The following is a 15,066-nucleotide window of genomic DNA, read 5'->3' as shown; positions in this document are numbered from 1 at the left end:
TCAAAGCTCTCAAAGTCCCTTTCAGCCACTGCTTCTGGTCATAAATTCCTCCAAGCAGAGTCCATTGTTCTGTATGAAACTTCCTGCCAGGCTTTGTCAATGAGAGTTATGCAATGGGTGATAGTAAAGTGATCTTTCCAAAACTCTCTCAGGGTTAACTCTGCATCAGAGGTCACTTCAGAGCAATCAATTCAGTTTGCAATCCCCACTTGCACTGGCACAAAACAAGAGAGTAACCTATCCTTCATTGGCTTGTGTCCTGGTAATGCCTTCTCCTCTTGTATAATATAGGTCCTGTCAGGCATTTTCTTCCAAAACAGGCCTGTTTCGTCACAATTAAAAACTTGGTGGAGAACAAAACCCTCAGCCTCCACAAATTCCCCAAACTCTGTAACAAAATCATTGGCACCATCTTTATCATTTTGACCCATACAAGTTCTAGCTCACGAGTCGTGTTCCAAACAAAGGTCGAATACCAAGCAAAAATTTTCATGTCCAAACAGGACGTATACCAAGTTGGACTTATTCCAAAGTGGATGTATACCGAAGTACCACTGCATATCTAAAATTCAATTTAATGTTTGCAGACAACTAGAAGAAAAAGTACTCTTTTAAAGCATTACAGTACCGTAAATAATATGGCGACGAATAAAATGTGAAAGACTCTCCATCGATGTTGACCTCGGCATTGGAAATTTGAGAGTATGGTGCAAATATTTTTACAGTCAGATTATCATCATCTTGATGAACCTCAAACTTGGGAGTCAACATTGCTGCACCAGGTATATACTACAACCTGTATTGATAAAGTAGAAGCATGAGCATTACATAAACACTTTTAATTTATATAAAATATTTCCCCCAAAATAAATACATACTATGATCTTATATAGAGTGTATCAGTTAATAGTTCTGGGGATCGTCGCACACACTGCCAGGTCACAAACTATTTCTCTTCAACTGGAGAAGGAATATCACTTAAATAAGAACTATTAACTCTTTGAGGGTCTGTCCCGTAGTTCTACAGCTTTGAAGCCTGGGTCCAAGCCATAGTTCTACACCATGAGCTCACCTCATTCAGATAAGCTGTGAGTGGTAAATTTGGGCTTAGTTACAAGAGAATGCATCTATGTAGTAACTGTGCACCATATATAACAAATCCTGCAGCACACAGTGTATAATGAGGAAAAAAAACTGCGGCTGTGCTTTTGGAATAAAACAGCGACTCTGCAGTGTATTTTTGTATGTTTTTTTACAGTTGTATTTGCGGTATCTTCGTCTCATTTGATAGAATGGACCATATATTACAGAAACAGAGATGAGTTTGATTGTTTTTAATACAGAATATAGCTTGAAATTGAGCTGATAGTGGTGAAAATGTTCGATTTTTGCTGATGTTCAAGAGCAAACAAATAACGTCACACATCCAACACATGTCAACAGGTGGGTCTAATATATGTTCATGAATGTGCTGATATTATTTATTCAATTATTGCAATATTGCATAACAGTAAATAGTCTGTTTTTTGGTGTGAATAAAAATTCTTTATGTAAATAAAAAACAAAATGGAATTCATCTGTAGAGCCTGGAAACATAACTAATAAACAGAGGAAATGTTATTTTAGTGTGAGGAATGCCTGCAATGTTTATTCTGGACCCTATTTTGAAATTGGAATATTTTGAACTTTGTGTGAAATTAGCCAAATTACCAATTTCCAGCCACTTTATTGTGTAGCTGAAATAGTTGATTGGGCGATTTCTTGTGCTTAATTGATAAAATGGAACAGATACTAGCAAAATAGCTAAGAATTTGGTCTAATCTAATGATATACATGTAATTGGCCAAAAGCGGGCAAAATTACCGATGCATAAATATTGCTTATTACGATGTTCCACAGGATTTCTAAAATATTTATGGCATGAGTCTAAGGGATCTTCAGTATGTAATATATACATAGGAAATTGTAATAAGAAATTACAATAGGGCCCCGCTTTACGGCATTCTGCTAATATGATCATTTCAAATTATGACCAAACCTCGCAATACAACTCCCCCCACCTGACTTTCTAATATGGTCACCGCGCCCTACCTGGTTTGTTTACATTCTCTGTGAGATTCGTAAGCACTAAGTCTCTCCATTATGTCTGGAAACTCCAAAATTTCAAGTGTTTTTAAAAGTTATTTCATATTTTATATATACTCTGATAATTATACTTATGTATACCTGTGCCTAAATAAACTTACATACTGTGTTGGCATGCAGGTTCACATTAAAATTAGTGTCTTATGTCTCGAGATGTCATATTAGTAATGATAATAATAATCACCGAGTCTCATTTAACCCTTTGACTGTTTACGCCGTATATATACGTCTTACGCGCCACTGTTTCTGACGTATTTATACGCATAAATTCTAGCAGCTTCAAATGAAGCAGGAGAAAGCTGGTAGGCCCACATGTGAGAGAATGGGTCTCCATGGTCAGTGTGCACCATATAAAAAAAATCGGGGAGCCAGTGGTGCATTGTGGGAATGCCATTTCAGTTGTCCTTTTTCAGCATGTCTAGCAGTAAGAAATATGTGATTCCCCAGCAAATCTGGAACTCTCCTCTTCCCAAGTGATGCTCTAACACAGATGGAAGTGTCAGTGAAGATCAATTTCATGATCTGGAGGAGTTTGAGACCAAAAGCAATGGAGGAGGAGGAGGAGGAAGAAGAGGAGGAAGAGGAGGAGGAGGAGGGGAGGAAGAGGAGGAGGAGGAGGAGGGGAGGAGGAGGAGGGGAGGAGAGGAGGAGGAGGGGAGGAAGAGGAGGAGGAGGAGGAAGAGGAGGAGGAAGAGGAGGAGGAAGAGGAGAAGAGGAGGAGAAGAGGAGGAGAAGAGGAGGAGGAAGAGGAGGAGGAGGAGGAGGAAGAAGAGGAGGAAGAAGAGGAGGAAGAGGAGGAGAAGAGGAGGAGGAGGAAGAAGAGGATGAGGAGGAGGAGAAGAGGAGGAGGAAGAGGAGGAGGAGAAGAGGAGGAGGAATAGGAAAAGGAGAAGAGGAGGAAGAGGAAGAGAAGAGGAGGAGGAGGAAGAGGAGGAGGAAGAGGAAGAGGAGGAAGAGGAGGAGAAGAGGAGGAAGAGGAAGAGGAAGAGAAGAGGAGGAGGAGGAGGAGGAGGAGGAGGAGGAAGAAGATGTAATAATATTGTTCCCTTGAAGCAAGAAAAAAAAAAGTCCACCCCATGACAGTGACAAGATAAGGGGAGATAACATCTGATAAGAGCTGACTTTGATGAGCGTAAATGAGGGTGGAGCTGATAAGGAAAGATTAGATGACCATCGCCCTCCCTTTGTTTTTGCTGGTACACAAACATTTCTGTCTGTCTATTTGTCTGTCTGTCAAGCTCCCTGTCTATCCATCTAGCTCTCTGTCTCAGAGAGAGCCACAAGACTGTGTCATCATCACATTTACTCACATCTTCAAGCAGAGTATAGCACTTTGTCTGGATTTCTTGGGTTATCCTAGGTAATTTACACTATGTATACTTGTATTTATGTGTACCTGTGAGACAGAGATAGACAGACAGATAGAGAGACAGATTGAAAGAGATAGAATGAGGGAGAAGGATAATTAGATAGAATGGAGGGGAAGCAGCATCCGACCCCATTGTTTTGACAGGCGGGAGAGGCGGGAGAGGGAGTGAGTAATGAGACAATATGTCATTTTGACAGCTGCCGACCTCTGACTCAAAACAATTATAAGCCGCACACAAGACAAGGAGGAGGAGGAGGAGGAGGAGAAAGAAAAGAAGAAGAAAAAGGAGGAGAAGAAGAAGAAGAAGAAGAGGAGGAGAAGGAGGAGGAGAAGGAGGAGGAGAAGGAGGAGGAGAAGGAGGAGGAGGAGGAGGAGGAGGAGGAGGAGGAGGAGTAGGAGGAGCAGAAGGAGGAGTAGGAAGAGGAGGAGGAGGAGAAAGAGGAGGAGTAGAAGGAAGAGGAGTAGAAGGAGGAGGAGTAGAAGGAGAAGGAGGAGAAGGAGGAGGAGGAGCAGGAGCAGGAGCAGGAGCAGGAGCAGGAGGAGGAGGAGGAGGAGGAGGAGGAGGAGGAGGAGAAGAAGGAGGAGGAAAAGAAGGAGGAGGAGGAGGAGGAGGAGGAGGAGGAGGAGGAAGACGACGACGACGACGACGATGAGGATGAGGACGACGACGAGGACGACGACAACGACGAGGAGGAGGAGGATGATGACGACGACGACGACGACGACGACGAAGAAGAAGAAGAAGAAGAAGAAGAAGAAGAAGAAGAAGAAGAAGAAGAAGAAGAAGAAGAAGAAGGAGAAGAAGGAGAAGAAGGAGAAGGAGAAGGAGAAGAAGGAGAAGGAGATGGAGAAGCAGGAGATGGAGAAGCAGGAGAAGGAGAAGCAGGAGAAGGAGAAGCAGGAGAAGGAGAAGCAGGAGAAGAAGAAGCAGGAGAAGAAGAAGCAGAAGAAGAAGAAATAGTAGTAGTAGTATGATGATGTTCCCTTGAGGCATGAAAACAGTTCACCCCATGACAGTGACAAGATAAGGGGAGATAACATCTGATAAGAGCTGACTTTGATGAGCATAAACGAGGGTGGAGCTGATAAGGAAAGATTAGATGACCATCGCCCTCCCTTTGTTTTTGCTGGTACACAAACATTTCTGTCTGTCTATTTGTCTGTCTGTCAAGCTCCCTGTCTATCCGTCTAGCTCTCTGTCTTAGAAAGAGCCACAAAACTGCGTCATCAGGAAAGTAGGATGGAAGGAATGATGACACACGACCATTTACCTAGGATAACTACATAACACAACTGCCTGCTAATACTTTGCAGAAAACTGCTCAGACGAGGTGTTTTGTCTTTGCACATAAAAAAAAAAAGTCCACAAAAATGCACACACACTGGTTTTATGTGTGAGAGTGTAAAACACCATTGTGTATGACACCATGTTTCAAAGAGTTCCACAAGCTGCAGAGCTTCTAGGAATATGTTCGGTGACTATACATTGGTATATATATTATAGAACAATAGTAATAAACAATTTTTTGTATTGTTTGTTTTTGTAAACAAGTTTTGTAAACAATATATTGATAATTATGTTTGTGTGCTTATTGTGTTGTATACAACGAGTGTATATATGTACATTGCACCTTACTTTGGTCTCATAGGCCACATAAGTTATGTGAAAAAATAAAATAGTGAAAAAAACAACAAACCTTCAAATACAAGTAAACTAAAGTTTACCGGGTGAGTGGCAGTTGCCGCTGTTGCCATACGTGGCTCATTTTCTGCAAACTTCACGGCTCTATATCTCGGTAAGTACTGATGGCAAAATTTTTTGTTTTGGACTATAACACTCAGAAAAATAATCTTAACATTTTCATAAGAAAAAATAATTTTTTTTTTTCGAATATTTGGCGACATAGAATGACAGTTTCAGAGATGGGCCTGAAACAGTCAAAGGGTTAAATGTCATATATTACGTTAATATACACATTTTCATTAATCCATCTATGATATTTTTTCAAAATTATATAATAAACACGATGCATAACATATAAAGATGATAAAATACACCCCACAGTAGAATAAATAAACAAATATAAGATGTGGTAGCCAGATGACTTGCACAAATGATGCCATATTAGAAATGATGATAATAATAATAATAATAATAATACAGTGGATCCCACCTTATAATATTAATCCATTCCTGAGAGCTCATCCTATGCCGAAATTATCATAGGTTGAATTAATTTTCCCCATAAGAAATAATGGAAATCAAATTAATCCGTGCAAGACACCACAAAGTATGAAAAAAACTTTTTTTACCACATGAAATATTAATTTTAATTCACACAAACTGACACTTACCTTTATTGAAGATCTGGTGATGAATGATGGGATGGGAGGAGGGGAGTGTGTGGAAGTTGTTAATGTTTAGAGGGGAATCCCCTTCCATTAGGACTTTAGGTAGCACGTCCTTTTCCAGGGTTACTTCCCTTCTTCTTTTAACCCTTTGAGGGTTTCGGACGTACTAGTATGGCTTACGCGCAGGGGTTTTTGACGTACTAGTACGCATAAATTCTAGCGCTGTCAAATCTCACGGGAAAAGGCTGGTAGGCCTAGATGTGAGAGGATGGGTCTGTGTGGTCGGTGTGTGTGGTAGAGAAAAAATCTGGGACCCAGTGGTGCATTATGGGAATGCCATCTTAGTACACAATGTCCACCATGCCTGGCGGTAAGAAGTTTCTCACTCCTCGGCGAATTGGGACACTTTTGTTCCTCAGTGACAGTTCTAATACAGATGGAAGTGCCAGTGAAGATGAGTTTCAAGGTTTTGGTGAGGTTTTGACCGAAACTAATGACCATAATATCGGTAATAGTGAGGAAAACCCAGACGACCCTCAGCCTTCCACCTCTGGTGCTGGGCCGTCTTGTTCACTTTCAGTTGTACCAAAATCAAAGAGGAAACTCCTATTTTCCCAAATCCCAGACTCAAATGTGAGCATTTGTGATGATAGTGATAGTGATTATGAACTACAAGCTCTTGAAAACAGTTCCAGTAGTGATAGTGAAGTGCAATATTCCCCAGTGAAGCGTCGGTATATACGACGATATATGCTCTCTGGTAGTGTGCCATATGCTATTCCAAGGGGAAGGAGTACATCTCCGAGTACATCCCGTGGCTGTACAACAGGAACAGATAGTGAAAATGAAGATGATAGTGTTGCAATTGGGATGGAAAATGTGCATGGTGGTGGTAGTGGTGGTGACGGCCGTGAGGCACCAGCAGTGGGCCATGCTGCCACCCACGCCGCTGCCTCAGCTGATCTACAACAAAGGCCACCATCCCCCACCCACCCACCACACCAGCCTCCACAACCACAACCTCCACAACCACAACCACCTGTCATTGTCCAGTACCCACCAGCAGACCGCACCTGGGATTGGCAGGAAGCTAGCAATTTTGTTCCAAATGCCCACCAGTTTGATGACAGCCAAAGTGGAATACGGCCATGTTGTACACTGGGAAACAATGCCAGTGAACTGGAATGTTTCGAGTTATTCTTTGACGAACCCCTGATCGAAAGTATTGTCATAGAAAGCAACACATACTACGAGTACACCATGGCAAACACAACACTTTCACCAAAATCACGTCTACACCAGTGGAAGGAGACAACTGTGGCTGAGATGTATCTTTTCTTTGCCACAATAATGCTTATGCCACATGTGTATAAGCACAAAGTGAAATCATACAGGTCAACAGACCCCCTGATTGCAACCCCAGGTTTCAGTGATATAATGCCAGTGAATCGATTTGTGCGAATGTTACGTATGCTTCACTTCTCAGACAAAACCAGGCCTGACAGAAACGACAGGTTATATAAGATTAGGAATGTGTTTGTGTATCTGAAAGAAAAATTCAGTATGTATTTTTATCCCTTCAGGAAGCTTGTAATTGACGAGTCTTTGATTCTGTTCAAAGGAAGACTCTCTTTCAAGCAGTACATACCAAGCAAGAGGAAATGCTTTGGTATAAAGTTGTTTGTGCTTTGTGATTGTTACAGTGGTCTGGTATTGGATATTACTGTGTACACTGGAAGTTATACATTGCAAAATACCAGGAAGTTATTGGGCATCTCTGGTGATGTGGTTAGAACAATGATAGAACCATACCTTGGTAAGGGGCATATATTATAACTGGTACACAAGCCCCTCACTCAGTGATTTTTTGCAAGTGAATATGACAGATGTGTGTGGCACAGTATGTGTAAATCGGAAACATATGCCCAGGTTTGATGCTGGCACTCGTAGAGGTGAGGTGCAGGCGTTTGCTGCCAATGACATCATGGCATTTCGGTGGCATGACAAACGATATGTCACACTGTTGTCATCAGTTCATCTTAATGAAATGGCAGACACTGGCAGGCAGCATAGAGAGAGCAATGAACCCATTCTAAAACCTGCAGCTGTGATTGATTACACCTTCAATATGCGTTCAGTGGACAAATGTGACATGCAGATTGGGTTTGCTGATTGTGTTCGCAAGAGTCATAAGTGGTACATAAAACTCTTTTTCCATCTTCTGGACATTTCCATGCTCAATTCTTATAATATGAATAAGATGAGGACCAGAAACAAACCACAATATGGCGAATTCTGTTTGTCTGTCATCAGACAAATAGTATTCAAGTACCAAGGAAAAACACCTGCAATAGACTACCCACCAAATTATCAACAACTACCTTCTCGTCTGAAGCATGGTGATCACTTCCTGGTAAAACTGTCTGCTACTGCTTTCAAGAAAAAGGCTCAGAAGAGGTGTTACGTCTGTACACATACAAAAAAAACACCCACAACAACGCAGAGACACTCGTTTTATATAAGTGTGAGGAGTGTAAAACACCACTGTGCATGACACCATGTTTCGAAGACTTCCACAGGCTGCAGAACTTCTAGAAACATTCCCTGTGACTGTATATGTGTATATAAAATATAGAAAAATAGTAATAAACAACATTTCATATCGTTTGTGTAAATATTTTTTATAAACAAAACAATGACAACAGTGTTTACGCCCTTATTGCGAAGTACTGAAAAAGAAAAAACTTACAAAATACTGATCATATTGGTCTCACAGGCCATAAAAGTTACTTGGAAAAAGAAAAATTAATAAATAATAGAAATTAGTATATAAGAAAGTAAATACAAGAATACCGGGAGACGGCAGTCGGCGATGTTGCCACACTGTCCCCCTTTTTCATAAACTTCATGCCTCCATATCTCCATAAGTATTGATGGTAAAAATTTTTTGTTTAGCCTATAATATTTAGAAAAAAAAAACTATTCATAAGAAAAAGTATTTTTTTTTTTTTTTTGAAATTTGGCCGACCCTGAGAATGAGCCTCTGAGAGGACCTGTCGACCCTCAAAGGGTTAATGCCACTAGGACCAGCTGACCGTGGTGCAGCAACAGCTGACCGTGGTGTAGCAACAGCTGACTCTGGTGCAGCAGCAGCTGACCGTGGTGCAGCAACAGATGACGGTGGTGTAGCAGCAGCTGACCATGGTGCAACAGCAGCTCAACGTGGTTCAGCAACAGCTGACTGTGGTGCAGCAACAGCTGATGGTGGTGCAGCAACAGCTGATGGTGGTGTAGCAGCAGCTGACCGTGGTGCAGCAGCAGTTGACTGAGGTGCAGCAGCAGCTGACCGTGGTTCAGCAACAGCTGACTGTGGTGCAGCAGCAGCTGACCGTGGTGCAGCAACAGCTGAGAGTGGTGCAGCAGCAGATGACTGTGGTGCAGCAACAGCTGATGGTGGTGCAGCAACAGCTGACGGTGGTGCAGCAGCAGCTGACCATGGTACGATAGTATGTATTTCCCACCCTTTTTACATATGATCGCTTAAGAGATGGTATCTCCTGCTATCTGTTTTTCGTTTATCCACACCAATAACAGTCTCTCAACATCGAGTACTTGCGATCTCTGTTTCGAAAACAAACTTGCACCTTTTGCAAGAACAGCTTCCTTGACTGCCGTTTTGTTGGCCACAATAGTAGCGATGGTTGATTGGGGTTTGGTATACAACCTGGCCAGCTCCGAGACACGCACTCCACTTTCGTACTTAGCAATTATCTTTTTCTTCATTTCCATAGTAATTTTCACCTTTTTTACTGCACGGTTGGCACTAGAAGCTTTCTTGGGGCCCATGGTGACTTATTTTGCAGGTACAATCACTAAAAACGCTGTGATAATATGAAATGTACCGATTGTATTCGTGGATGCGACCGCACTGGCTGGCTTGTAAACACTGGCACCCTCGGGGCAGCTGAGGCGCGCTCAGGCCACACGTGAGGCGAGTTTTTTAGTGTGAGGCGAGACAAGATTTTTGCGTTAAAATGTATCGTATGGTGGATTTAACGTAACGCAATGCCATCGTAAGGTGCGAGTCCACTGTAATAATCACCAAGTCTCATTAAATGTCGTATATTACGTTAATATACACATTTTCATTAATCCATCCATGATATTTTTTCAGAATTATATAACACGATACATAATATATAAAGATGATAAATACACCCCACAATAGAATAAACATAAAAAAGAGACGTCATAGCCAGATAACTTGTACAAGTGACCCCAAGAATAACATTTTCTCTAGTCTAACATAAGAGAAAATGTGTTACTCGGAGTAACTGTAGAAAATTATTCCTTTCTTATACATGTAAGTTTATTCAGGTATACACAAATATAGTTACATAGATTATCATTGTTACAAAAAATGCAATTCTAAAAGCTTAGAGATCTCCAGTGAATACTAGAAAGGACTGCCCTTCTAGCATCCAGCCTGTTACTGGGTTTTCATAACAATTAGTCAGTATCCTTGTCCAATTATCCATTAGAATTCAGTATGATTCAACAGTGCTTCAGGATTACAACTGGTAGGCTACTAACTAGAGAAATTAAAATTTAATAAATTTATTAAGTCTAGAGGTATATTATCAAATTAAATTAAATTAAATTAATCACAGTAATCAAAATAATATCACTTCTCTCGAGTACAATATTATTGTGCTGAAAGCACATATCACATTTATAATTCTTAAGTACCATCTGATACATTAACATTTAATAAGATATTACAAATATGTACAAGTTTGTGTATGTGTGTAAGTGCTCTAAGTAGTTCGCTATGTCTCAAGACTCGACTAGACTTAAACAAGTGACTGACAAAGTCCTCCAATAAACTAACTTCTTGACCAACTGGCAACCAGAACAGTCTGCTTGAACAATAAAATGACTTATAAGCCGAACAACAATATAACAAGCAACTGCGACACAATCAGGATCAAGGAGATAATATAACGACACTAAGTAGGGACCATCTGCAGATCCTCCACAAAAGTCACAAAATTCCCATACTACTGAATCTAAGTTCAGCATAAGAAAATCCCCGACTGTGATAATACACCGATACCAGTACAAGTTAGGTCAGAAGCTACAGCTCAGGACCTGAGTTGCTCAGAGTGTCTATGCGACACACAACCTCAGTACAACGTCGAAAATCACTAAGTCTATACAATGTTCTGTGAACAGAGTTCTACAGAACTAACAAGAATAATGAGACAGACAATCTGTCCAACCACCAAGAGAGTCTAGACCAGACTGAATACTTCAGGTGAGGTGAGGACACCCCCCCTCGATCACGTGATAGCTCCGTGGGTCGCTGCAGCTCAAACAGAAGCCGGCAGTCTAACGAGCAAGGAGCGATAATTACAGTAGTTAGACAATCAAGACTTGAACTGAGCACATAATATGTTACATCATACCTAACCAAAGGAAGCTAAGTCAAATAACATTATAAAGCAATATATTCACGATTTAGCTATTATCGCAAATATAAGCAGTATAAAATTATATGAAAAGGTAATATACATTATATTCATAATCATAATACACATTATATATATACTGCAACCCATTCAGGGGTTGCAACATCATATATACATAACAGCATATGAGTAGAGAACCTAGGATAACCCAAAAAAGTCAGACAAAGTGACTTATTTCCATTGCCTTCACTCAGAGCGTCATTTCTTCTAAAAATGGTGTTACATGAGAATGGGAGTGTTCTTCTTTATTTATTCTACCATATGAATGAAGAGACAACTTGTACACAATGTAACTTGTACACAAACCAGATGTGTACACTTTGTTTGTTTACAAAACTTGCGGTCGCCTGGTTTCTTTACATAACTGCGCCTGTCCTCCCTCATGTACTAATTCTCTCTCTCTCTCTCTCTCTCTCTCTCATTTATCAGTTTTAGCTCGTTTACTCACCCCTGACCATACATTAAGACTACAAATATTTTAAGGTAAGTAACGAGTGAACTGTATATGCATTTTATCGCCCTGGGACGCTTAAATATCATAGAATAGTATGTGTGGGTGGGGTGGCCTGGTATGGTAGCCCGGCTGACTACCATACATACCACACTTGATTTCTTACAATAAATACTACTCATCTCACCCTAGATTAACCCTTTACCAGGCCTGGAGAGGTGTAATTACCCTTTTCCACTCTTGGTAAAGGGGTAATTACCCTTTCCCAGGCCTGGTAAAGGGACTACAAATATTTTAAGGTAAGTAATGAGTGAACTGTATATGCATTTTATTGCTCTGGGTGACATAAAAAAGACCTGGAAAACCCTATCAGAAATACTAGGAACAAAAAAGATAACACGAAATAGCGAAATTGAATTAACAAAACAAGATGAACCCCAATTCCCACCTACTCAAACAGCAAACAGACTCAATGATTTCTTCTCCACTATAGGAAAAAACCTTGCCAATAAAATCCCAAGCTCAGATACCCCACCCAATGACTACCTCACTGGCAACTACCTGAACACACTGTTCCTAGCTCCAGCTAACCCAACTGAAGTCTCCCTTATTATCAACAAACTAAAAAACAAAACAGGAGATTTAAATACCTTACCACCCATTATATACAAAAAAGTGTCACAGGTGCTATCACCAATCATTGCAACACTCTTTAACAAATCCATTGAATCCTCTACCTTTCCTACAGTTCTCAAAATAGCAAGGGTCGCCCCAATCCATAAAGGAGGAGACCACACAGACTTGAATAACTATAGGCCAATATCCAACTTACACCCTCTCTCTAAAATCTTTGAAAAATTAATCCATAAGCATATCTATTCCTACCTCATCTCCCTCAACATACTCAACCCCTGTCAATTTGGGTTAAGGCCTAATAAAAATACTAATGATGCTATTATCCACATGCTAGAACATAGTTATACAGCAACAGAGAAAAAAGAAGTCCCACTAGGGATCTTCATTGACTTACGTAAAGCTTTCGATACAGTTGACCACGACTTGCTCCACATAAAATTGTCGCACTATGGTATAAGAGGGCACTCCCTCAACTACCTAAAGTCATACCTCAGCAACAGAAGCCAATATGTGTACACAAATGGGGCAAACTCTTCCGCACAGCCAATTACAGTTGGTGTCCCACAGGGAAGTGTCCTAGGCCCTCTTCTCTTTCTCATATACATAAATGACCTACCAAATGCATCACAACTACTCAAACCTACAATATTTGCAGATAACACTACATACGTCTACTCTCACCCGAGCCCAGTCATGCTAGCCAATACAGTGGACCCCCGCATAACTATGGCATCACATAGCGATTATTTCGCATACCGCTTACTTTAATCGCAAAAATTTTGCCTCACATACCGCTTAAAAACCCGCTTACCGATTTTCATCCGAGACGCGGCCTGAGCCACGCTCACATGTTCCGCCGGTGGCATTGTTTACCAGCCAGCCTCCGCGGTAACATCCAAGCATACAATCGGAATATTTCGTATTATTACAGTGTTTTCGGTGCTTTTTCTGGAAAATAAGTGACCATGGGCCCCAAGAAAGCTTCTAGTGCCAACCCTACAGCAATAAGGGTGAGAATTACAATAGAGATGAAGAAAAAGATCATTGATAAGTATGAAAGTGGAGTGCATGTCTCCGAGCTGGCCAGGTTGTATAATAAACCCCAATCAACCATCGCTACTATTGGTGGTACAGCTGCTGCTGCTGCTGCACTGTCAGCTGCTGCTGCTGCTGTAGCACCGTTGTTGGTGTGGCTTATTGAGAATACCAAGAAACAATTAACCCCAGAGGATTTGCCACCCAGGATAACCCAAAAAAGTCAGTGTCATCGAAGACTGTCTAACTTATTTCCATTGGGGTCCTTAATCTTGTCTCCCAGGATGCAACCCACACAAGTCGACTAACACCCAGGTGAACAGGGAAAAATGCCTGGAACTAGTGCTCATATTGGTGAATTTAAAGCCAGCAAAGGTTGGTTTGAGAGATTTAAGAATCGTAGTGGCATACACAGTGTGATAAGGCCTGTTCTGGAAGAAAATGCCAAACAGGACCTACAGTACTCAGGAGGAAAAGGCACTCCCAGGACACAGCGTCTCATCAGTCATTGCTGCATCTTCAATAAAGGTAAGTGTCATTTATTCTTCATTTAGTAGAGTAGTACATGCACAATATACTGTAAATACTGAATTACAGAAAATATCAACCTGGATGAGGACCAACAAACTTACTCTAAACATTGACAAAAACCTACTACATTCAGTTTGGTAACAGAGCTACAGATGTGTCTCTTAACATAATGATAAATGGATCACCTATCACAAAACTCACAGAGGGAAAATTCCTAGGAATCCACCTTTATAATAGACTCAAATTTCAAACACATATACAACAAATTTCCAAAAAAATTTCCAAGACCGTAGGCATACTATCGAAGATACGGTACTATGTTCCACAGTCAGCCCTCCTGGCCCTATATCACTCACTTATGTACCCCTATCTCACCTATGGAATTTGTGCAAGGGGCTCAACAACAACAAACCATCTCAGATCACTAATCACCCAACAAAAGGCTGCAGTCAGAATAACAAATTCCCACTACAGACAGCACACTCCACCAATATTCAAAACACTCAACCTACTCACAATACAAAACATCCATACTTATTACTGCACCTACTACATACATAGAACACTTAACTCTGACATAAACCCTCCCCTCAAACATCTCCTTATCAACCTTAACAGAACACATGACCATAACACAAGGCACAGATCACTCTTTGATGTTCCTCGTGTCCATCTCACACTATGCAAAAACTCAATGCACATAAAAGGCCCTAAAATCTGGAATTCATTACCTGTGAATATAAAAGAAACACTGTCTGTTTGTAAATTCAAGTCTCTTCTCAAAAATCACTTACTCACCCACAACTAAATAAATACTGAATAATTGTATCTCATAAATTATATCTCATATATGTATCTCATTATTGTATCTCATAAATGTCAACCTGTGACCCAATCAAACTTTGTTACTATTTAACTTCATTACCTAACATAATACTCCATTCTACTGATTACACAGCAACACAGTAAATGACCATATGACCTGTCTTTGTAATACAGGAGGGCCCCACTTATAC

General features: G+C 40.7%; 1 protein-coding gene across 1 annotated transcript in view; it reads right to left on the bottom strand.

Moving 5' to 3' along the window:
- Positions 1 to 628: 628 nt before the first annotated feature.
- LOC138852701 (protein SHQ1 homolog) overlaps positions 629 to 15,066 on the bottom strand; it is a gene marked incomplete at its 3' end in the record, with an annotated part of 51,487 nt that continues 37,049 nt past the window's right edge. The window contains 1 exon segment of the mRNA XM_070085005.1: positions 629 to 796. Within this exon segment, the coding sequence (XP_069941106.1) occupies positions 629 to 771 (143 nt within the window).

The sequence above is a fragment of the Cherax quadricarinatus genome, chromosome 14 (assembly GCF_038502225.1).
Source record: "Cherax quadricarinatus isolate ZL_2023a chromosome 14, ASM3850222v1, whole genome shotgun sequence".
NCBI classification, from domain to species: domain Eukaryota; kingdom Metazoa; phylum Arthropoda; class Malacostraca; order Decapoda; family Parastacidae; genus Cherax; species Cherax quadricarinatus.
Note: the sequence above shows the minus strand (reverse complement) of the source record. Positions and strands in the feature narration are given on the sequence as shown.